Source organism: Epinephelus moara, chromosome 11 (assembly GCF_006386435.1).
Source record: "Epinephelus moara isolate mb chromosome 11, YSFRI_EMoa_1.0, whole genome shotgun sequence".
Classification (NCBI taxonomy): domain Eukaryota; kingdom Metazoa; phylum Chordata; class Actinopteri; order Perciformes; family Serranidae; genus Epinephelus; species Epinephelus moara.
In genome coordinates this window covers 15,423,343-15,447,203 of record NC_065516.1, presented here as the reverse complement: position 1 = coordinate 15,447,203, position 23,861 = coordinate 15,423,343, and the positions used below count along the sequence as shown (strand labels likewise).

At 42.1% G+C, this 23,861-nt stretch overlaps 2 protein-coding genes across 5 annotated transcripts in view; one reads left to right on the top strand and one right to left on the bottom strand.

Annotated features, from left to right (window-relative positions):
• Window positions 1-327: 327 nt before the first annotated feature.
• On the top strand, window positions 328-2,746 carry eef1a1l3 (eukaryotic translation elongation factor 1 alpha 1, like 3). Its single transcript, XM_050056560.1, has 7 exons — window positions 328-487; window positions 562-741; window positions 822-1,118; window positions 1,192-1,342; window positions 1,581-1,837; window positions 1,915-2,149; window positions 2,235-2,746. Exons 1-7 carry the CDS (start codon window positions 344-346, stop codon window positions 2,342-2,344), a joined length of 1,374 nt encoding a protein of 457 aa, XP_049912517.1. The 5' UTR covers window positions 328-343; the 3' UTR covers window positions 2,345-2,746.
• Window positions 2,747-4,536: 1,790 nt separating this feature from the next.
• Window positions 4,537-23,861, bottom strand: part of asap1b (ArfGAP with SH3 domain, ankyrin repeat and PH domain 1b) — an 83,860-nt gene continuing 64,535 nt past the window's right edge. The window contains exons 16-29 of one of the 4 annotated variants that reach the window (XM_050056571.1): window positions 23,508-23,599; window positions 23,237-23,423; window positions 19,979-20,064; window positions 19,099-19,214; window positions 18,937-19,004; window positions 18,356-18,463; window positions 14,165-14,393; window positions 11,591-11,659; window positions 10,761-10,922; window positions 9,183-9,261; window positions 8,958-9,022; window positions 7,920-8,506; window positions 6,059-6,181; window positions 4,537-5,914 (exon numbers count right to left, since the gene is read on the bottom strand). In XM_050056571.1, the coding sequence (XP_049912528.1) occupies window positions 5,840-5,914; window positions 6,059-6,181; window positions 7,920-8,506; window positions 8,958-9,022; window positions 9,183-9,261; window positions 10,761-10,922; window positions 11,591-11,659; window positions 14,165-14,393; window positions 18,356-18,463; window positions 18,937-19,004; window positions 19,099-19,214; window positions 19,979-20,064; window positions 23,237-23,423; window positions 23,508-23,599 (2,046 nt within the window). In that variant the 3' untranslated portion in view covers window positions 4,537-5,839. The remainder of the gene's footprint in view (window positions 5,915-6,058; window positions 6,182-7,919; window positions 8,507-8,957; window positions 9,023-9,182; window positions 9,262-10,760; window positions 10,923-11,590; window positions 11,660-14,164; window positions 14,394-18,355; window positions 18,464-18,936; window positions 19,005-19,098; window positions 19,215-19,978; window positions 20,065-23,236; window positions 23,424-23,507; window positions 23,600-23,861) is intronic. The other 3 variants (XM_050056569.1, XM_050056568.1, XM_050056570.1) reach the window with 3 other exon arrangements.

Genomic DNA, 23,861 nt, shown 5'->3' with positions numbered 1-23,861 from the left:
TCACTGTAGTTCACATAAAACAATAATCTAATCTTTCTCATTGCAGTACACACACAAAAACAAATTGCAAGCATTTTTTAGCTTTCCAGCATTTTATTTTTTTGGTGTTCAAGCTACTTTGATACTGAACAGCATCCACACAGGCATCATCCACCAATTAAGCTTAATTGAGCAGCACTCCTGTGTTTAATCAAGAGTCTTGTGAGGCCAGGTGGAGCTTATAAAGTCAGGCCTTAGAGGCTGGCCACATTCATTTTACAGAAGAACCTGGAAGCGTGAACGTGGTCATTTCATCTCAGAAGCCTACAGTCAAATTGTTTGGTTTGCAAACCCACCTTCAACCATGGGAAAAGAGAAGACTCATGTTAATGTGGTGATTATCGGTCACGTCGACAGCGGCAAGTCGACCACCACTGGCCACCTCCTCTACAAGTGTGGGGGCATCGACCAGAGGAGACTGGAGAAGTTTGAGAAAGCTGCAGCACAGGTGAGGAAGGGAGAAAGCTGCTGCTTCAAACTGTTTAAAACATGTTACAAGATTTGTTTTATGTTCTCTGGCAGATGGGGAAGAGTTCCTTCAAATTTGCCTGGGTGCTGGACAAGCTGAAAGCTGAACGGGAGCGAGGAATCACCATTGACATATCTCTGCTGAAATTCAACACTCAAAAATACACCATGACAATAATTGATGCTCCTGGCCACCGTGACTTCATCAAAAATATGATAACAGGGACTTCACAGGTAAGCAGCATAAAGTGCATATTAATTGTATACTTAAGTGTTTTTGTTTTTTTATACCTATACCATAAATGTAATTTCAGGCTGATGTCGCCCTCCTGGTGGTCTCTGCAGCTAAAGGAGAATATGAGGCCGGTGTGTCTAGAAGTGGTCAGACCAGAGAGCACGCCCTGCTGGCCTACACTCTAGGTGTCAAGCAGATCATCGTCTGTGTGAACAAGATGGATCTGACTGAACCGCCTTACAGCCAGAAACGCTTTGACGAAGTGGTGCGAGGCGTGAGCGGCTTCCTCAAGAAGATTGGCTACGACCCCACGACTGTGCCTTTTGTTCCCATCTCTGGCTGGACTGGGGAGAACATGATCACTGCAACTCAGAAGGTAACTATGGTTTTAAATTTAGAATATCTGCAAAGGACATGCAACACATTGAACTAAAGTAATGTCTCCACAGATGCCCTGGTTCCAAGGCTGGAAATCCAGACGAAAGGAGGGGAGTGCAAGTGGGAAAACTCTTCTAGAGGTCCTGGACTCCATTCAACCACCAGTGCGCACCATCAACAAGCCCCTTCGATTACCTCTGCAAGATGTCTACAAAATTGGGGGTTAGAAATGCTCAACCTTAATTTTAATGTAATTTTTAAGTTGCCTTGACTCTGTTTCCAAGCTTGTGAGCTTAATTGACGAGCTCCATTAAGACAATGAGATGCAGGTGCAGCAGAGGGAGCAGAGTAGGGGAAGAAAAGCAATGTCACCATGTTTGTTGGCTGATAAAATGGCTTTAAACTTTAATTTTAACACCTGGAGTTGACTTAAAAATGCTCTTTTTTTTCATCCTCTTAGGAGTTGGGACTGTGCCAGTAGGTAAGATTGAAACTGGCGTCCTCAAACCTGGCATGACCCTCCTGTTCTCCCCCGCCAAGATCACCGCTGAGGTGAAGTCCATTGAGATGCACCACCAGGGGCTGCAGGCCGCTCTGCCAGGACACAATGTTGGCTTCAACATTAAGAACGTGGCTGTCAAGAACCTGCGGCGTGGGGATGTGGCTGGCAACGCTCAGCAGGATCCTCCATCAGATGTCAGCAGCTTTGAAGCTCAGGTGGGTTCAATGGTGTTAAAATCTTTACTTAATGTGTAGTGGCCCTCCCTGTGCTGACATTTTGTTTCTGTCCTCAGGTGATCGTCTTGAACCATCCTGGGAAGATAAAAACAGGCTACTCTCCTGTCCTGGACTGCCACACCACCCATGTGACCTGTCGCTTTGCCGAGCTGAAGGAGAAGCTTGACCGGCGCACGGGAAACAAAGTGGAGGACCACCCGCAGATACTGATGTCTGGAGACGCTGCTACAGTCAAACTGGTTCCCATCAAGCCCATGTGTGTGGAGAGCTTCTTCACATACCCTCCCTTAGGTACATAAATCCACTTCAGTCTTAATGTAAAATAAATGTCACCCATGTTCCGCAGTGTTAAACAACTCATTGTTTTTCTCCTCAGGTCGCTTTGCAGCAAGAGACCTGAAGCAGACAGTCGCTGTGGGCGTCATCAAGTCAGTGGAGAAGGACAAAGGGTCAAAACCTCTCCACAAAGCCCAAGTGTGTAAATAATTTGTTTTTGGTTACCAGTACATTCTGGTATGGATGCTTTGGTGAACAGTTTTATTTCGTAAAATGCAATTTGTGTTGTGACACAAAGTATTTATGTTGTCTTAAAAGTGATGTATTCCTGTGTTAATGTTAAATCCAAAAGAAGTTGTAGAGTTGGATGGTATACTTTGGTTTATGTGAATTGTTGACACAACAAAATAAAGAATTATTTGGAGATGAACTTTTGTCTTTAATGTTCTTTACTGTTAATGTAGAAACAAATACTTTGTCTTTTTTGCACAGTAAGGTGTGTAAAAGAATTTGAAACTACAGTAGTCAGCCTTTACCATGGTTTTTCCTCCTTATAGGAACAGTTAGCTATTTCTGGAAATACAAAAGTGTGCCACTCATACCTGTAGGGTTAAATGTAAAGCTGCTGCTAGGTAAATGGCAAATCTGAGCAGCTGCCAAGCAACCAGCAGAGACTTCAGTAAGTCCTCACACAACTTTTACACTATGGGGGTGTCGGTGGCTTGGTGGTAGAGCAGGCGCCCCATGTACAAGGCTGTTGCCGCAGCGGCCCGGATTCGTATCCAGCCTGTGGCCATTTGCTCCCCCTTTCACACTTGTCTGTCCTATCAATTAAAGGCTTAAAAATGCCCGAAAAATATCTTTAAAAAAAAAAAAAATTTACACTATGGTCTGTTACGGATTAAAACAAACATGTTGGTGAGCTTTTACTCATCTTTATTACAACTGGTCAGAGCTTTGTGCTAAGCTAATGGCTGCTGGCTTTGGCCTTAGCTGAATTAAATGCATACAGTGGCAAAAGTATTAAAACTTCCACAGGCTACATGGTGTTGAAACACCATAGTATGAAATGACTCCCTGGGTGTTAAAGTCAAGGGCAGATCCTTAAATGGCTGAATTATAAGGATGTCATGAAGTCCCACCTTAGGACCGTTCCAGTGTCAAGGATCCTTCAAATTTCTACTGGGGACTGAACCCTTAAGACAGTTTTCAGGGTTGCATGTGTGTATCCTCAGCTGATAGAAAGTACCCACGATTCTTTGTGTACAATTTGCTGGAAGTGAAGGTGGGGCTGCTTCAGTGACAGCTTGGCAGGATTTAGATACATGTCATTTATTTGGGATAATATCTGCAGGAGTGTTTATTATAAAAGCATGAAAAAAATATTGACAGAAACTGCATTTTCCAATGTGTCCACTGCCAAATGAGATTTTTTAAATGTGATTTAGATAAAACCAGTTTTTGAATTCATCAGTCACAGCAGGGATGGAGTGCTAAGTGGGTAAGGTCATGTTTTGTTTTGTTTTTTACACATGGTAGCAGAAATCTAAAACTACTTTTTACAAGGGTTTAATCTAGCCTACCTGTTATTTTGTTTTGTTTTTAAGCATAATCTAGAAATAGGCTATATTCTCACTTAAAGTCACACGACTCTGAAAATACTGCTTACATTTGTTCAAATAGTACGACATTAATTATCACAGTTCCCTTGAACCCCCTCTGTCCCCGGAGGGTTAATGACGCTCACCTGGGGGCACGCGTGTGAGTTCATCGAATGTTAGGACAGACTCTTGCCTTGTCTCTGTAGATCCTTCCTTGGAAGGACTCGTCCTACCAATGAAGGATCCTTGACTTTGAGAAACACCACCTGATAAGTAAATGACCTGCAAGTAATGGCAACAAAATGACAACTGATGTAATAATAAGCAGTACTTCCTGTTATAATTGTTTGAGGTTACTCACTTTTGGGTAGTCTATAACGATAAATTTAATGTTTGTCCCAACTGTATGCATACTCCATGCAACAGTACAGACTTTGGAAGGGCAGCTGCAATACGTACTAGAAGTAAAAAAAAAAAAAGAAGAAAAAGTTATATATCTATAATGAAGTATAGAATGTAAAGCGGCATAAAACTGTGCCTCAAAATTGTACTCAACTACAATCCACCATTGCATGACCTTGGTTGCATTGAACAGACAGATATAAGAGTGGTATTGATTTTCTCTCTAGAATGCAAATAAGCATATTTCCCAAAACATCTACCATGTCTTTCTCTTGAGTCCAACTGTAACTTCAATAAGCTGCTTAAAAATGCACTTTGCCTCTCATACCAGAGACTGAATTCCAAAGGGAGGCACAAACAGATCTTTATACCACATGGAATAATGGCTATAAAGCAAAAGAGCAGGCTCGGAGTTGAAGTACAGCACTTTTAATGATACAATGGGTTGATGGGTTTGTTCCTTAACATGGGTAAAACTGCAAGTCAGTGAGGACTGGGTGAAAATACATCGGCTCTCCGGCCTTTTACAAAGTCCACCGTGCTTCTAAAAGACATCTCTGCTTCACAGGCAAACCTGGAAACGCATCGGATCCAGTAACATGGAATGATATTACATGACTCAAACTTAAAAATTTCAAGCTCATGAGGTTTTTTTTTTTGTTTTTGTTTTTTTAAACAAGACACTGAATTGTGAACACAGGTTGAAATTTCTAGCCTGTCAGAAAATCAAGTTATTGCTAAGATGTCCTCTTGAGTTTCCCGCACTTGTCATTAATAGTGGCTTTAACAACAGGATACCTCTTTTTGTGTAGTCCTGCTTAATAGTGGCTCTTCAAACCCTGAGGTGAGCGTCCTTGAACGCAGCACTCCACTCAATTCCAGTCATTGTTACACCATGCACAGAAAAGGTCAAAGGACTGTGGAGATGGCGTCGAGTTCACACACAGAGCATACACACAGTGAACAGTGTAACAAGGAGTAAATTAGTGACCTACAGTGAACCACAGGCTTTGATATTCCACCACACAGTAGCAGCAGGTTTCTATACTGTAAAACAACCATAATACGTGTACACACAAAGCAAGCAAGAACAAGGAGTACATTTAATGTTTTCAGCTCGGGGGAAGATCAGTGGGAGACTCCAGCCTCTTCAGTCAATTATGGTGGTAAACAGGGATGCAAGACACAAAGAGTGACATGACCTATTTCACATTCCTTTTCATGTTTGTCCTTTTTCCAGAAATATAAGCTGATAATTTCATGAGGGCCAGTAAAATCAATACAGATAAAATTCAAAGTCTACCGCCCTGATGCTTAATCTGACAGGTAGAGAGAGCAATGGTACATGTTTTGTACAATAAAACATGTATATACACTCACACACAAATATATATATTTACATACATATATACACAGTAACAGCATAAACATAGACTTTAGGTAAGTGCTAGGGTTTGAGAGTGGCTTCGTCTGAGCCATGCTATAGGGTTAAGATAATACTGGTAAAGGAAGAATACACACATTCTTTGTACAGCATGGATGAGGCATCCATGGCTAGATGAGCCTTCTTGGGTTTCTTCTTCGTTGTTGATTTGTTGTTTTTTTTTCTTTAGGACACTTGTCGTGTGACAAGAGGTGTTATGATAGCTATTTACAGGACCTCCCAATTTAGGGAGAGGTGTAGTGCAAGTCTCTCTGGCTGTCAGTCACTCAGGATGTGCACAAAAGACATGGGGAACACCCCTTTTCTGTCCGGATCTCCTTCAATGTGCCCGATCTGGAAGTATAAAGAGAGCATGTGTGAAAAACAGTAAGAAAGTATTCAGTGTTTGGTTTTGTTCCCTTGAGACGGTTCGAAGAGGACTGTGAAGTGCTAGAAAGAAAGTGGAGGAACATGGAGTAGTATTGAAGCTGGACTCACCCACCACTCCTGGTCCTCTTCTCCTGTAACTATAATCACTTCTCCTTCAACAAAAGTCAGTTCGTCGTCATTGTCAGCCTGGCAGTCATAGATCGTCTTCACCCGTCGGGCTTTGCTTTTCCCCTGGACATGTAAATAACAAAACTGTTATCATAAGTCTTATTTCTATTCAATAGTCAAGCTCATTTTAAGCAAACTTCTCAAGTCTCGCAAAAAAGAAAAGCAAATCACGCCAGGTTCACACTGGTGCACTGATTGCTTCCTTTCAGCGCCCATGTTACAGTGCAGCCCCACTGGCCCCGTCCGCCCAGCCCTGCCGGTTTCAGCTTTTTAAATCGTGGCGCCCTTTTGTTGCACCGCCAGCTTGGTCCGCATCGCAGTTATTCCAGCGTGCTTTGTGCAGCAAATCAGTCGATTCCGATACACAATGAATGGGAGCAAATTTCTAATCCGGTATAGTGGGGCTGCACTGTTAATCAGTTGGGCTGTTCACACAGGACAAGCCGGGGCCCCAAACCGATCTCTGTGGCTGACTTGCAGTCTGCAGTAATAGTTTTGCAATCTGGACTATTTTTTCTGCAAGCAAATCTGGCAATAAACCCACACTGATAATCTATCATGAACAATATAAAGGATAAATTAGATATGATATAAGTGATCTGATTATGATAAATGATAAAATATGCACTGACATATTGGGGCACTTCTGCGTCAGTGCGAACATGCTGTTAGATGCTTTTCAATCAAGTGGTTTAGAGCAAATTAATTTGGCTCCATAAGGTGGAGTCTGGTCAGAAGTTGGCGTTATAGTCTAAGCTTTACACATGGCTGTAATCCCCCAGTAAATGGAGTACAGGAAGTAGAGGCTGCATACCGGACACAAAATGAATCACCTTTGCCATCAAACCCATCTATAAGGAAATAATGAAGAGAGGTCTTCAGGAGTTTGTTTCAATTGGGCAAGTTTTACGTAATTGTTCTTTCACGTCAGCTAGTACTGGCCTTGTTTCATGCTGTCCGAAGAGAAGACAAAGGCAAATTAATGCATTGATTCTAATGCACGAATGAAAAGCAGACGGCAGAAACAGCTGACCAGTCATGTGAGTTGTCAATGTTCTCTACATCAGAACTTATTTGGCAAAGGCTTTTCCATATCCCATTTAGAGCATCAATATTTTTTTGACAAAGGCAAAAACCACCTCAAGCAAGTGTAAAAATGTTTTTGCGTCATTGGGGAAGTTAATGTGATCCTTCATAAAGTGTATAAAAATACTTTTATGGAATGCGGCTGTAGTTAACAAAAACTTCTCAGGTTTTTTTTTTTTTTTTTTTTTTACTTTATTTTAGCATTTAGCAGCTAAAGTGTCCAAAAATCATAAATTGTTGGTCAGGCTGTAATTTATATTTATTTATAAATTACTTTTATAAAATTGCCCAGAAAAAAGACTGATGTGTAGTGCTGGGTATTGGTACTTGGTACCTTAGGTGTCACCCAAACAGACCCAGTGCCAAGAGCTAATGGAACTTCTCCAGTCAAACCATACCTTCATGCTGTTTGTACCCATATCTAGAAAAAAATGTGTATTTGTATGGTTTTGCTTGCAACCAGTCACAGCAAGCATTCTTTGATTTAATGTAACGTGTGATTGGCCCACTATCACAGCAACTACAACCAGAGCTGCCAGTTCAGTGTGCTGAGATGCCACCAAATAAGTGGTGGTGGTATTTTACACAGCTGAATGCTATCATTTAGACAATGGGTGTTGAATGAAGCATAAAAAAATATATCCATAGATTTACTCTACCAATATGGAAAGAGTAGTAGTTTAGTAGCTTTGAAGAAAGAGAAGCATGTTCATACCGTGTTGATCTTCCTCGGGAGGGGTATTGGTGTCTCTGCAGTCCCTGTTGGTGTCCCATTGGTGTCTTCAGCAGCTTGTTGGGTGGGAGTACCTATATTTGCTTGCTGATTAGGTGACGGTGAGTCTTGAGGCTGAGGCTGAGACTGAGGCTGAGGCTGAGACTGAGGCTGAGGCTGCGTCTGAGGTTGAGGCTGAGTTTGAGGTGGAGGTGGGGGTTGCGTTTGAGGCCTTTGCACCTCTCCGGGAGGCGGCCTGGGAGCGGACTCAGCTGTTCCAGGTTTCGGGGGGATGTCTGCGAGATGAGGCTTGGGAGGCAGGTCTTTGAGCTGGGGTTTGGGCGGGAGGTCTCCCAGCTGAGGTTTAGGAGGAAGGTCAGAGAGCTGTGGCTTCGGAGGAAGTTCTCCAGGTTTAGGAGGAAGTTCAGATGGCTGCGGTTTGGGGGGCAGGTCTCCCAGCTGAGGCCTGTCTGCCAGTGGAGCCTTCTGTGGAGTGTCGGTTGCTGGCGGGGACTTCTGGAAGACCTCTGGAGGCTGGCTGGACTTATCCATAGACGGGTGGTGTATGGTGTCAATCTTCCGCAATGCCACTGGAGAGTGAAGCATACAGTTACTTATGGTGACCCTAGTTTCCCATGTTTTTGTATCTGAGTGACTAATGGGAACAACAATTATTGAAATTGGTCCAGTATTAATCAACAGGACTGCAGCGGGCAGCAAAGAAACAGGCTGCAATGTCACCACCGGGGCCATGTACGCACTGTCAATGTCTGTCCACTGACTGACGACATTATGATCTTTCTCATAATGTCGTCAAACACTTAGAATAATAATCTGGACATGTCAGTGGCAAAAACTAGGACTTTTAGTGGTTACGCTCACTCAATACTGAACCAATTTCAATTTCATTTTTGTTTTTCCCATTAGTCACTTAGTAACAAAAACGCAGGGAAAATAGGGTCCAGGTTGAGAAATACCTATGTTATTAACATCTTACGTTTAAAAACTAAAATTACACCGACAACTGGACCAGGACTTTACCTTTCTGAGGTAGTTTGGGAAGAACCCTTGGACCAAGTGTAGACTTTGTGTTGCTTGAAGTAGTGCTGGGAAAAGATTTTAGTTAAAGTTAAATGAAAAACAGTATCTAAGATGACGCATACACCTCATAACTTGGACTACATGTTATTACAGCGAGTGATGCAATTAATTTCAGGCCAATTAAGCCTAGAATCTCACTGTGATTTTCTTTAATTTCTTCTTTACCTTTGCTGCTGAGGAATTCCTTCAAACTTGTTAGAAACAGGAGACATCTTGCTGACAGGAGGAGGGGTGGAGTCGCTTCCTAAAACATCGACATTGATGATGACACAAGATTATTCAACACCATCACGGAGAACTCATCAAGAGATTAATTTAATAAAAATGTGGAGATAAATTAACATGCTATGATGGTTTAAAAAAAACAATGAGGGAGGCGTCATCTGGCTGAGCTTTCCATGAGCCCGTGTTATTTTGGAGGTTGTGCAATTAAGTGTCATCATTTAATTAGTGGTTGGGTGTTACTGTATGGGTGACACAGAATGCACAAAACACCACAGAGGACAAATGATAAAAGCAGAACAGTAAAAATATCCCCATTGTACACATAAGAGATAAGAGATTGCAGGTAAGATGACTGAGGTGTCTTCTTTTGTCTCCAAGTGGTGGTTACAAGACAACTTTTCTTTTTATTGTAGCTCAACCAGAGTTAAAAAAAATTCTTTCATTCCTCTGAAATATTGTTTTTCCGAGTCAAACTCATGTCTCATGTCTCTTTGTGCAGTTTGACAGTATGTTTATTGGTGAACTGAGCTTTACTTGTGAATGTTTATTGGATAAAAGCAGTAAATTGTATCCCCCCTGACAGCGCGTTCATATTGAAGTGATCGTAATTGTCAGTTACCCACACATAAATGGTGTCCATGTTAACATCCACATTCTGACTTGGATGCTCATCATTCAAGGTAATTAAAACAAGAAGATGAAGTGCAGTATATTTAATGGTCACATGACCATCTATCATATATGACTTGGATGTAGCGCCAAGCTAAGACTTAAATACTTTGAAAACATGATAAATAAATAAATAAATAATGTGAAAAAACATCTTTATAGGCACATAAAAGATCCTGAGAATTTAACCACAGATGTGTACTTTAGAAAATAAATTAATACCATGTGGAGTGTAAGTTTATAAGTTTGATATAATCTAATAAAACATTTTAAAGATGTATGAATCGTTAGATGTAGTTTGGTAAAAACACCCGGTGGTCTTTGGAGAAGTTTGGTTGCATATGTTTCTACTTTTGAGAGGAGCACATACCTAGATCTGAAAGGACAATTAGTTATGGATTGACAGGAAATTAATCAGCAACCATTTTGATAATCAGTTAAAAAAAATGCCAACAATTTTCTAGTACTATCTTTTCAAGTGCGAGGATCTGCTACTTTTAAACATTGTATTTGGACTTTAAACAAAAAAATACCAGATTAATCCATGAAAGAAATAGTTGGAGGCCTACACATATCCATGTAACTACCATTTAACATATTTTTAAATTGCACAAAGAGACATAAAAAGGCATCCACTTGTATGATTCGAAATCAAAAACCCTTAAACCTTCAAGAAATATCTTAACATTTGATGAACTAGTCTTTACTCAAAGTCCTCTTACATGCTTTTTCTGGACCTGATAAAGAACTTTAAAATAACCCTGCACTTTTGAAAGATGCTAATATCGAACTTCAGGCTGGCGTCAAGTGAAACCAGCTCTACACTTTAGACATGTTTTTGTGTCTCACCCCCAGTCAAGCCCCCTTTACTGTGTGGACTGTGAGAGAGCGGGCTGGGTGGGTCAGACAGGGTGCGTTTGTGTCCAGGAGGTGGGGGCGGAGGTCTCTTCTTGGACAGGGTGGAGCTGCCTCCTGGTGTGAGTGTAGAGGGAGGGCCAGATGGGGGAGGAGCTGGAGGAGCGATACATAAAACACATGAGGTGATGTGGCCCCCCAAAAAAGGTCATTGTTGTTAACCCCTAAAAACCCAGAGAAGGTAGAGGAGAGGATAACGAAGCATGGAGAGGAGAGGAGGAGGTGAAAATATGAAAAAGGATTTTGGAAGTTTTTATAGGACGAAATGAGGAGACACATTAATGCAAGTACAACAAAATACTGTCCGAACAAATATATAACAGAAATGTCTTGACGGGAATGCAAAATGATGAGAAGGAATACTATGATTTGGGGTGTGGGCACATTTTTGGTCTCGCTCTACTGTGAGAATCAGACTGAATACACCTGTTTGTGTCTAATGGGACTCCGACGCACTCGCTGGTCACTAGTACAGAGAAAATTAGGGCGAAAGCAGCTAATAGAGAGCTCAGCCAGAGAGGAATCAGCTGTGGTTAAGAGTTTACAGCTCAAGGATGGTGGGACATGATTCCAGCAAGATAAAAATTCATGTAGGCAGGAAATAATTAACTGGAGACTCGGCTTGCCTACATGGTCCCATTGTTCCTTTAAATAAACACCACCACCCTGTGAATCTGAGCTGTAAAGGAGGAAACAACTGGGGGATAAGTATATATGGGGCACACAGCCGAGTAAGGGGGAGAACATAAAACCAGGATATTCACTGATGTATGGTCGAGTGCCAGCCAGAGTGGCGTAGTGCGAATGAGAGCCAAGGAATGCCAAGTGTGGAGCTGAAAGAATAGAGAAACAAAAAAGAGAAAGAAAAGAGAGCGAGATGAGGAGTGTGGGAGAGAATCTACAGTATGTCAGTCTTTAAAAGAGCTGCTCCCACACACTGTAAAATAACAAGATGAAATCTTATCAGTGACAAGCAAAGAAAAAAAGAGGAAAAATGGCGCGAAGCTGGCCCCCAGGGGCGAGCTCTTCAGCACCCACTGAGAGGAAGAAGAGAGCGAAAGAGAGCGCTGCGCTGCTTATCTGGAGCATCTGAAGAGTTAGCATGTTGTTCTATATGTATGTCATTTAGCCTCTTCTTCAGGCTTTTTATCTTATTTTTGCATAAATCAAACTTTAAAATTTCACTTGTTTCCAGCGCTGCTTTTTAATCATTTAAGGGCCCTAACACACCAGGCCGACGGGTGGCTGTCGGTCAGTGGCCGTCAGTGAGCATCTGTCACCCTAATTTCCAGGAATGTGTCCCGCACCGTTGGCACGAGTCGGCCCTCGTCGGGCCCTTGTCGGCCCTCGTCGGCCCTCGTCGCCTTTTCTCACATGATTCAGCGTGTTGAATCAGAGCCTGTCAGTGAGTGAAATCACTCTGATTGGCAGGTCAGCTCAGAGCACAAGAGGAGAAACAGAATTGAGGAAAGTAAACAAATGACTAAAGTCAAGAGGGCGTAAGATCAAAACATATATTAGGTAAGATTATGTTTTTAGCTATTAAGCTCTTAAGCAGAAACAGTTCGTAACTGTTTGCGTTATTCTTCGCTAATGGACTATTTGCTACTACTTTTGCTATTTAAGCATCAGGTCGTTGATGTGCAAACTGGCTAGCATCTTGAATTGTAAATAAATTAACTTAACAGTTAGTTTATCTCCTCTAACGTAAGCTGCGCTGGACTTACAGTTTAAGTTATAAGAAGATCTTTTCAGGACAAGAACATCCACAGTGTGGGAGCCACGGCGCTATATGCATTATTTAAGAGTTTAGGTGAACCTTAATGGCTTTGCCCTGCTCTTTATTTGGTTTGGGGTTTAGTTTCTACTTCAGCAACCCCCGCCAATGTTTGTCAAACACACTGGTTAGTCTTCGTCCTCAAAAACTTTTTGGCAATTTTGTTTGAAAATACTAAAAATAGGAGCATAAATTTAATCTGCGTGGTTTGTCCAATGATTTTTTATAGTAAGCATCAACAAGGTTAAGTGTGAATAAATAATCTATTTATAATATGTATTACATATTATAAAGGCTGTCTATTACATACTGTACTATAATAGCAGGACAAACAAGCTCTAGACTGCAATACAAGAACAATTCTTTGCTTCCATGTCTTCTACCGTACATGGACCCTTCCCTTTTTCCAGAAACATGCAGCTTCAGCCTTTTAGCATTTTATCAAGTATGTGGGTAGAATATGCACATTTAGGAGCAATTTACAGAGTTCTAGGTTTTAAGTGAGGTCAGCTAAACCACTGAACAGCCTGAGACAGAGTTAGTGTTAATTAGTTTGCTACAGCTGATAAAATCTGCCAGTGGCAGTCATCACTTCAGCCAATAAAATCACCGGCTGTCAGCAACAAATTAGAAGCCAATTTTTGCTCACTTAGGCTAAGGCCCATTGTTTCAAAAATTAACACAGTTTTTGATGGTTAATCTACTGCGTTATCATAATGAACAGTGAGAACGGAAAGCTTACAGTAACTTAACAGTAACAGTAACTTGGCAAAGTGTTAATTCAACCAACTGGAAACAGGTGAAATTTCACACCTCTTGTTTTAAGAAAAATAAGATTTAAATGCTCAGTAATGGATTAAAATGACTTGCTGGGATGGATGTGCTGCGTAAGCTGTAGTTATGTTTTCAACCACGTACTAAAGCTGTTAGTGTTTATAACCCCTCTGCAGAGGGAGGAGTGTTATCTTTAATTCTAATACTGCAGACACAGCACACCCACAGTATACCATGTGTGTACTGTGTCAAGAAAAATGATGAAGTGTGCACCCTGCTTCCCTTTCACAGACCTGACTGACTATCGCCACCCTGCCCTCTCCTGCAGCCATGTTTTTCTGAAGGTTTACTGTGTAAGCAATCTTAATGACACCTGCATCCCGCCCTCTGATTTGTGTGTTGACAAATTACATTCCACTGCAGGGTGTGTGTTTGTGTGTGTGTGTGTGTGTGTGTGTGTGTGTGTGTGTGTGTGGACTGACTGACAGCGCAAAGAGGAAACTTTCCAGAAAAGTGATTGCGAAGCATTTCTCTGCACCTAATCCTGCCCTGGATATAATCAAACATTAACAGACATAATAAAGTACAGTTTCAAAGACTATCTTCCCTCCACAGTAATGAGACACAGTAAAGCATACAGACGACCATTTGCATTACAGTCTGACATTTGCAAGAGATATATTAGCTGAGCATAATCTCCTGAATTGACTGACTGTCATAGTCATAAGCTAGAGACTAATAAAACTGTGAATATGGTTGAAAAGCACTTGGAGCAGGCAGGTCTGACCTTTGCCCTGGTTCCTGGGTGGCAGCGGTGGCCCGTCTGCCACAGGGGAGGAGGTGAGGTCAGTGGAGGCGCTGTACATCTGGTTGGTGAAGGCGCTGTAGGACAGACGCTGCTGTTTGTCCCGTTGGCTGATGAAGCCCGGCAGGGAGAGCTTGTCGTGAGGGGAGAGGCTGGAGGAGTGGCAGAAGCTCTGAGGCCTCGGGGAGCGGTCCTTCTTGATGGGACTGGGCTGCAGGGGGGGACATGAGGGGGACAGCTGAGGCAGAGCCGACATTGGTCTAGTTGCTCTTTGATTACACGGAGCTGACATCGTAACCTGATGTACAGACGCCTTAAAGGAATAATTTGACATTTTAGGAAATGCACTTAGTTGAGTTAAATGAGAGGATCAATACCATTTTTAAAAAGTCCCTGCTGATTTTTACACTTCAGGATTTGTGAGGATTGAGTGAGCTTTAGACAGATTTTATTACAGGACTCCTCAGAAACTTGGTATTTCACAAGGATCGGGGAGATTTTGCAGGATGTAGCAGTGCACATTTTTGTTGTTAGGCATAATTTAGATCATCTAAAAGTCTGTGTATTTTAGCACCCTTTAGTTGTACATATTTTTCCGTACAACGTTATGAAATTCAGGAATTTATCAGCAGTCAGGTAAAAGTCTTTTTAAGATCTGTAGGGAAACCTAGTCATGGTTGCAGCCGTGCCAGCAGCACAAGGCGCAATAATCTAAGTGTATCTTTGCAAATCATGTTGCCTCCTCTAGGGTTAATTTTGGGGTAAGGGCAAAGATTTTGTTAAAATACAACTTTTTAGATTACGATTTTGCTAGCTTGTACAAAAAGTTACGGGACAACCCACTGTAAGCTAACAGGAACACGCATCAGGCACACAACACTGTGACGGAGGACATAACACACCTCCCCTGGCTGAAATATCAACATAGCAAGGACATAGCAAGGCTAGCTGCTCCTATTGTTTCCCAGTATTTATGCTAAGCTAACTGCTGCTGGCTGTAGCTTCACATGAGAGCAGTATCAATCATCTTATCTAGTCCTCTGCAAGAAAGCAAATAAAAAAATGTTTCTAAAAGTGTCAAACTGTTCCTTTAAACTGCTGAAAATCCAACTGCTCAAATTGACAATATTAAAGAAAAATCCACCCTTGAATGCTCTCTCACTATGTAAAATGTGCTGTATATTAAAAGCGCAGTGAGCACAGCTTTGGTGAGTTGCAGGTCAAAATATTTCTAAATCTCTAAACTCTATTAAATTTGGTTGAAAAGTGAACGTTTTTAAAGGGATAGTTCGACATTTTGGCAAATTCGTCTATTGCCGTAATCCCTGTAGTCATATGGGTAGGTACATTACCTTTAATTGTAAGTGCCTGAAGTTCTGAGATCGGTAGAGCAGAGCTGCCAGCTGAAATGGAGGTGAATGATACAGCCCCTTCTCTCCCTCAAAACTAATCAAATACACCATCAAATGACTCCAAAACGCTCTAGTGGCATGGCATGGCTTGCGCATTCTCCACGCTATGAAATAATAATGTATAATTAAGTAACATTACGAAGCAAATACTCGGAACTACTTTCCTGAGTAAACCACTGGGCGGAGTGACACAGTGCGCAGCTGAGACAGTGCCGTTGTTAATGCTTGTAGCCATTTGCAGTATCGTCAGCTGGACACAGCAGAAGGTTTGAGGAAAGTTTACAAGTGTTTTTCTAAATCATGGTTTACACATGTATTGTAAAAGGTTGCAGTAACAAGCCGAAGATATGGAGCAAAGTGAAGTTTCACGTAGTTCCAACCAGTAATACAGACAGGATGAAACAATGGCTATTTGTGCTGGACATCGACCCCAACACGCCTGTGGAAATGGTCCGGAAAATGTTTGTGTGCTCCTGCCATTTTTTACCGGAGGACTACACTGAAAGGATGGAGCACAGAAGCTCAGGAATGGTTCAAACTCCTTTCTTGAGAGACACTGCCATACCATCTGTCGGCATCACTAAACGAGCAGACGTGGTAAGTGATTGTTGTGTATTTTGCTCAGCAATCCCTCTGCTGTAACGTTACCTCCATGTTGAGTAACATTAGCCTACAACCCAAGCAATGGTAAATAAGGCTAAAATGCAAATGTTGTTGTGGTTATGTTATGGATAAGTGCTTGCCCAGAGCATATAGTGAAGTGACTGGCATTACTTCTCATTGTTGGGAACAAACAGACTGCTAGGGAACATTTTATGTTGTTGTTCCTTCAGGAGTTGTGGTGATTTATGAGTGTGGAGTTAGCATGTTCTCCCTGTGTTCCGGCGATTATTCTGAGGCGTACTCTATATTTATATTGCACAGGTGTACCTAATAAAGTGGCCAGTAAGCCTCACATTTAAACCACCGGCTCTGGGTCTCCCCTCAGCCCCTGGTTGCTCGGCAGCCTCAATCTCTCTTCTTGCTCTCTCTTCTTCCAAAACCTGTAACTCTTTCTCTGTATATTCCGGCTTCTTCTCAACAAACTTGTTGTTTTGATGACGGGAGTAACTGCACTAAACATACGCTGTTTGAAATCACTCCGCCCAGCAAGTACTGTATGTCTGGAATGTAGTTCCGGCTGTGCATTTGGCTTCAAAACAACTCTGTCTTGTAATATTACATTATTATTTCATAGCGTGGTGAATCTGTAAGTTACAAGTTGTCCCCAAGAGCGCTTTGGAGTCATTTGATGGTGTATTTGATTAGTTTTGAGGGAGAGAGGTGGCTGTACCGTTCACCTCCATTCTGTGCTCTAAGCAGCGGGCAGCTCTGCTCCACCAATCTCAGAACAGCAGGCACTGACAATTAAAGGTAATGTACCTACCCATATGACTATAGGGATTACGGCAATAGGCGAATTTGCCAAAATGTCGAACTATCCCTTTAAGACATGTAGATAACCCAAAACCATGACTTTATGAACATGTAATTAGAACCTGCTTCACATTAAAATATAGCCACTGAAATGTAGTGAAAATGATCCCAAAAAACCTTCATTATTTAAAACAAACTTATATCCAACCCAGATGTTTAGAGGACGAAGAACTGTTTATTCTTCAGTCACTCATCTTCCTTCAACTTAATTTATTTAATACTTTAAGGTGCAGTCTGTGATTACAATCCAGTTTTTGTCAAATTCAGCGAATATCTCCTCAGGTCCGCCAGCTTCTCAATCTGTGTGTACTAAACAAAATCCAGTGCTCATACACAGCCCTCTTTTTGTGAATAGAGGCTTAGACGGAGCTACACAACACTATGCTGGCTACTCTCCCTCTTCAGAGGACAAAGCCGCACCATGATAGTAATGAAAGATAAATAACATCCGAGATATTACAAGAGCTTCTGAGAGTGCACTGACGGGAGGGGTGTATTTGTTTGGATGTTGAGTTAATATCTTTCTCCAGATTCCTTTAATGCAGTGGTTCCTAACTGGTGCAGCCACACGGTCCAGATTTCTCCTTAGTCATTAGTCCAAGGTCCACACAGTTAAATATATTCAGTGTCATACTTGTGTTTGGCCATGTTGTCAAGCTAGTGTGCTGTCTCTCTCCAGTAGCTGTATGTTAGTGACTCACTCTACAGCAGGAAATGGCACTTCGAAATTTAAGCTCTGTGCCAGAAATTCTGCCTACCTTTTTTTTTTTTTTACAAACTTGACATGTTTGAGTCACTAGCAGTCCATTCAGAATGGACCTGTGACCCACTTTTGGACTGCGACCCACCAGTTGGGAACCACTGCTTTAATGTAAGATTTTCAAGGCTGCATTGCACAATGGTGCATTGGGGCTATAGTGAGTACAATAACTTGGTATGTCTGCCTCTACCATGGATTTCTGTATCTCCATATATGATGTTCAGTCAGAGCAAAATTGAGAATATAGAAAGCAGAACGTTTTTAATTCTGTAGAAATGGCATCAAAGCCGGACTTATTGATGCTTTAAATTGTTCGAAATGTAGATGTGGGGGTTTTAAAAGGCAAGTACATTTACAGCAGCTGTTTTTACAGTGTGTTACAAAGGAACGCTGCTCGCTCGTATCTGAACATCAGTCTGACTCATCAGCAGTTTCCATTATTAGATTCAGCAGCACGTTACGAGGTGTGCTGAAAACTTGATTGAATTCCATCTCGAGCAACTGAGTGTGACGCTCTGCCCGAACCTTATCGTCGAGGTCGTCGTCGCTCTCGTCCATCTCCTCCAGTCTGAGGCTCCATTCGTACTCCACATGGATGTGAGGGTTGAACTTCCCCTCTGCAGCCTGCACGAGCTGACACACACACAAACGTTCATCAGTCATAAGTCAAGATTAGTAACAATTAGTATGATAACTATGCAACACTACACATCAGTCATTACTCTTCTGGATATGAGATATTGTCCAGTATACAGAGCTACTACAAGGACATTGCATTAAGTGTTAAATTTGCCAACACATTTATTGTTTAGTAGAAGCTTTACCCTGCATTTAAAATAGCTTTTTTTGCCTGCATGGTCATATTAGCGTTAATAATGAACATACATCAACAATTACTTCCACTCTGCTGTCACTGTTGCCTGGAGGCTGAAGGAAGACCTTTGACTGCCATCTAGTGTTCTGAATAACCTTCCCAATAACATCACAATCTAAACTCCACAACATTTGTTTAATTTTTCCATTTTTTTGCGATTAAGTAATGTTTTTTAGAGTATTAAAATCCACTGTGATGTCCAAAATCACCAGCTGGGCGCTCCTGTACTTACTGCCTCCTCACACTGAGTGTTCCTCAGTCGCCTGGCAACATCCAGCGCTGTCTCTCCATTCTGATTGGCTGAAGGGAGAGGAGGGATAATCAACAGTTGAGGAGTCTGATACGTGCGAACAGATGACATTAAGGAGAGGATGAACCTCGACGCGTGACTCACTGATATCAGTTGCCGGCTTGCCCCTCAGGAGTAACTTGAGGCACTCGGGCTTCTCGTACATGCTGCAGTAATGCAGGGCGGTGTTCCCCCACTCCGTCTGCTTATCCAGGTTACCGCTGGGAGAAAAAAACACACACACGCACATACACACACATAGTCAAGACACAGGTCATAAGCCTGAGGGTGTTTTCCACAGTCCTGCAGCGTCAGGTTAATGTGTTATTACCCAGGATCTTGCGATTTGGCATGAGAGAAACAGAAATCTATCTTTGACCTCAAAATTCTGAGGAAAGCAATGAAAATCAGTCATAAACACACCAAATAACACATGCAACTGTATTAGCCATGCAACACCAGCTTCATGCTACATTAAAGCAGGTAAATTATCCCTTTTTGATCTCTTGTATCTCCCAGAAAGGGCAGGAGAAATATCTTAAATAACGAGGGCTAACATGGCATGAGCACAGCTATTAATTAATGAGAGGGTTCCACTTCTTGTGTGTGCAGTCGGAGCAGTGGTGGGTAAACAATTGAAAAGAGAGGAATAAATTAAGGCAGAGAACAAGTGCTTGACCCATTTCTGTTTGCCTTGTGGGAATGTGAGCTGAGCTGTGCAAGCGCTAAGCTTCTCCTCCGCACTTCCACTGCTGCGCTACAGACTGAAGCACGGAACAAGAAAGACTCACAGCAGACACACGGATCACATTTGATACTGCGTGTTTCCGCTAAACTGTTGTTTACTACATATTTTATCTCTGAACCTCTGATGTGTTGAAGGAAATTCTGACAGCTTTTTTAACAAGCTTGAAAAATGGAAACCAATCCACACTCTTACGCAGCTCTATTCTGGTGTTTTGGTGAAGATGACTCATAAATGTACCTGTTCTGCACGAGGAAGTCCACTAAGTGCAGTGAGGTCTGGTCAGCAGTCCGTACAGAGTAGTGCAGTGCTGTCTCTCCGGATTCCTGCAGGGGGCCATCAAACACAGCAAAGACACAGTGAGACAATCTTGGGCAGCATCCATTCTGTATTCTCTCTCTCTCTCTCTCTGTCTCTTTCAGCATTTAAACAAGCTGCAGTAAACAAAATGGCTCCTAAAAATAATATTTCAGCACGCATGATGCAGGAATTTGCGTTTTTTTTGCAAGTATCTTGCAGTGATTTCATGGTTCTCTGTGAACTAAAACTAGATCTAAATGTTATGTCTTTAAATGCAGCATTAAAGATGGAGATGAAAGATTAAATATATGGAATATATGTGCTGTATACTTGGTGGTGTCTGTAGGGAACACTAAGGGCTGTATGTAGTCATGCATCCCTGTCCTTGTGCCTGGGTTTGGAGAGGGGGGTTGTCACTGTGCTGTCAGCAGCCATTCAGATGTACTGACAACAGCAGATCAGATATCGGTGAGTCAGACTTCATAGCGCAGACAGCAGCAGCAGCTCCCTCTGTCACCAAACAATATCCACTTTTATTCTGCTGCTGCATTGTACACTTAATTTTTCATTAGGAGAACCACCGTGTCTGCGTTATAAAACCTTGACCCATTTATGTCAGATTAAGTCTGATCAGTCGTGTTGTTTACGGTGCAGCATCTTCACCATCCACTGCTCGTTATTTAACTTTCATTTATGCCCGAACCGGCGGTGCAAAGAGGCGAGGAAACAAAGAGGCCGCCACGGAATGAAAAACATGAATATTGCTGCCGCAGATGTCGTCATCTGAGTAAATATGAACTCAAAATGAGATGATGCCCTCTAATGTGGTTGCTGGATATCACCACCTGCTGGTGAAGCTATCCAGATGATTCTAATTTTTCCAACTGTTACACTCGTTTCTACCCGCCAAATAAATTCAGCAGCTGGTAGAAATGTGTCAGCGCTGGTTGTCCTGCTGGAAGTAAACCTCACATGAGGATGAACCACTGCAGTAACATTTAGAGCTCTGAGTGGGACATTCTCGGGGCTGTAGTCTTACATGAGGTAAAGCTGTGTGACAGAAATAAACTGTAATCATGTTATGAGGAGGTTGACATGTCCCCAAGATTCAAGGCAACATACTAACTTCGAATGTCAATGTTACATGATATGCATCTTTGCCAAATAAGCCACAGAATCATACAAAAAATTCACAATTTTTACAGATATTTTCATTATCTATAATGTGCTGCTTATCATATTCATCCTAATCACCATCTGGGGGAGTTTGTGCACGATACTGTTCTCCTTTCTTTGCTTTCAAGCCCTGCTAAATCACGGACCTGTCCTTGGTGAGTTTACAGAGTGCCATGACGGCTCTTGTCTGGGGCTGAGTGTCACCAAGACAAAGGAGATGTTCACGCACTGCATCAAGCATGGAGTTGAGTGAACTACAGCCATGATTTATGGGGAACCAGTGGAAGCTGCACACCAGCACAAACACCTGGGAACTGTCAGAGATGACAAACTGCATTTTAAAGCCAACACAGAGGTAATCATCAAAAAGTGCCAACAGCGTCAGTGCTTCTTAGGAAAGCTCAACTCCTTTGGGGCAGGCAGGAATATCCTCATTACATTTTACAGCTCCTTCAACAAAAGCATGATGAGCTACTACTTTATCTGTTGATTCAACTCTATCACAATCAGTGACAAGAAATGTCTCCAGAGCACAATGAACAGCTGCAAAATCATAGGACATAGGATCTCTGCATGATCAGCAAACACTTGGTAACGCCTGCTCCATCCTACAGGACCTCACCTCTGCTCTACATAATGCCTTTGAATGGCTGCCCGTTGACAGGCGTCTGCGCTGCCCTGCAGATAGCACTAACCAGAGGAAGGAAACCTTTAAATATACAGAATTCCAGTCTGTTTATAGCCCCCCCCCTTCTGTCCCACCTGGGACTAACCTCCATACCAACTGCTCTGACACCAGAATCAGCCACTCCCTACCCACTTTGCCGGCTCTACTGTCTCGCACTTTAAGGCTTTTTAGTTATTTATTATTACAGCAGGACATTTGACCATCTGACTCTACCTTAGCTACGTGACCACTGCTGCAGTGGGTCATGTATTGTCACTGCTGTGGACTGATAAGATAAGATAAGATACAATTTAATTCATCGCGGGAAACTGCTGTGCAATGCCTGCAATACAAAGTGGGAACAGTGCAGATACAAAGAGTGAAATACACAAGAAGACTAAATAACATACAGTAACAGTAGGTGCAACTACTGTCACCAGTATGGATGACAAATATAGCAGGGTTACTTATAAATATGTTTGAACACACTGAGTCAGTAAGTGTAATAACCTTACTATGTCTACACCACAAGGTCACTGCTCGTCATTCATGTATTGTCCTGTTATATGATGCTTTTTCTCTGTGCCTGCCTCAGGAATTTATGGATCATTCACTTGGTCTATAACATGTCAGAAAACATCACACTGTTTACTTTGTTTAAACAATGGTCCAAAACCCAAATATATTCACAGATAACGAAGAAAATCAGAGAATAATCATATCTGAGAAGCTAAAGGCAGTGAATGTCTGGCAATTTGCAGATACGTTTTTGTCAATTGACCAATTGATTAATTGACTATGTGGGCTCTGTTTACAATGATCCACAGACCTCACCGTCAGCAGTTTTCAGTGGGAATACCTCTTTGGTAAGTGCTTCCAATTAAAACAGTTGCTTCTGATTGTGTTTTGAGTGGCTATAAGCAATATTTTAATAATAACAAGGTGTCAAAAGACAGAGCTTGGTCCACAACTTCACTGTTTGGGTTCAGTCTCACTGCTCTCATAGCCTCATTTTTGGCTGCAGCGGGCAGCTGTTTTCAGGGAAGAAGCTCTAAAAACCCACTGAATATTTCCTGCCCAACACCCAACAGCAGACAGACACAGTTAACAGCTGGCTAATGAACATAGTGAAAATATTTAGCAGCTACAGAGACAGATATTTCCCTCAGGAATTTATTAAGACAAGAAACAGAGCTAAAAGGAGAGTGAATATTGGACTTAGAATCATCAGGTGGACACAAACACGGCTCCAAATGTATGATAATGTTGCTCTGTTTGCTGGCTGTGTAAATAAATAAGCAATTGTTAGCTAACAAGGGCGAGTATGTATAGTCCCATAGACTTGGAGGACTCACCGGTCCAACCTCTGGGAGCGGCTCCATAAGTTCAACCCCCTCTGCATAGACCTGGATGAGAGACAGCAGATCCCTGGACTGAACCGCCTCAAACAGCTCGATCATTTTAGCTGCCGCAGACGTGCATGTCTTCCTCGCATACTTGTGGTCCACATATTTAGCGTTGATGAACTCCTTCCTCACCGTCCTGTAGAGGAGAAGAGGAGTTCAGTCAGCTGTTGTCATATTAAACGAATCTAGTTTTTAGGCAGCATTTTCAGAGAGCACTCACATGTCACTGGATGGAGTGGGCTTTGGTGAAGGGGACGGGAGGTTTCCCTCCATGATCTCATTGAAACTACTGTTCCCTACATTCTTGGCCAGCTGGGGGGAAAGAAGAAAGAGTCAGCATCAGATCATAACAGCATAACAGCTTTCACATGTTCTTGGGGACAGATGGGGACGTTGGTTCTGGGAGTGTGTTTGTTTCTCTGCTGCTTTAGGAATCAAATTCTGCTCTCTGCTGTGTTTCCACTACTCTTTCATTATTTCTAATATTTCACTCGAGATGAAAATAGTAAAGGGCGTGGACTGCTGCCTCAAAAAAAGCTATTTATTCACATGGTAGACCATTTCTCTGACTCAC

Excerpts from the sequence above, each read along its gene's own strand:
- eef1a1l3 (XM_050056560.1), top strand. The coding sequence starts at position 344 with ATGGGAAAAGAGAAGACTCATGTTAATGTGGTGATTATCGGTCACGTC. Across the intron at positions 488-561 it reads TTGAGAAAGCTGCAGCACAG|ATGGGGAAGAGTTCCTTCAA; the intron begins GTGAGGAAGGGA and ends GTTCTCTGGCAG. Across the intron at positions 2,150-2,234 it reads CTTCACATACCCTCCCTTAG|GTCGCTTTGCAGCAAGAGAC; the intron begins GTACATAAATCC and ends TTTTCTCCTCAG.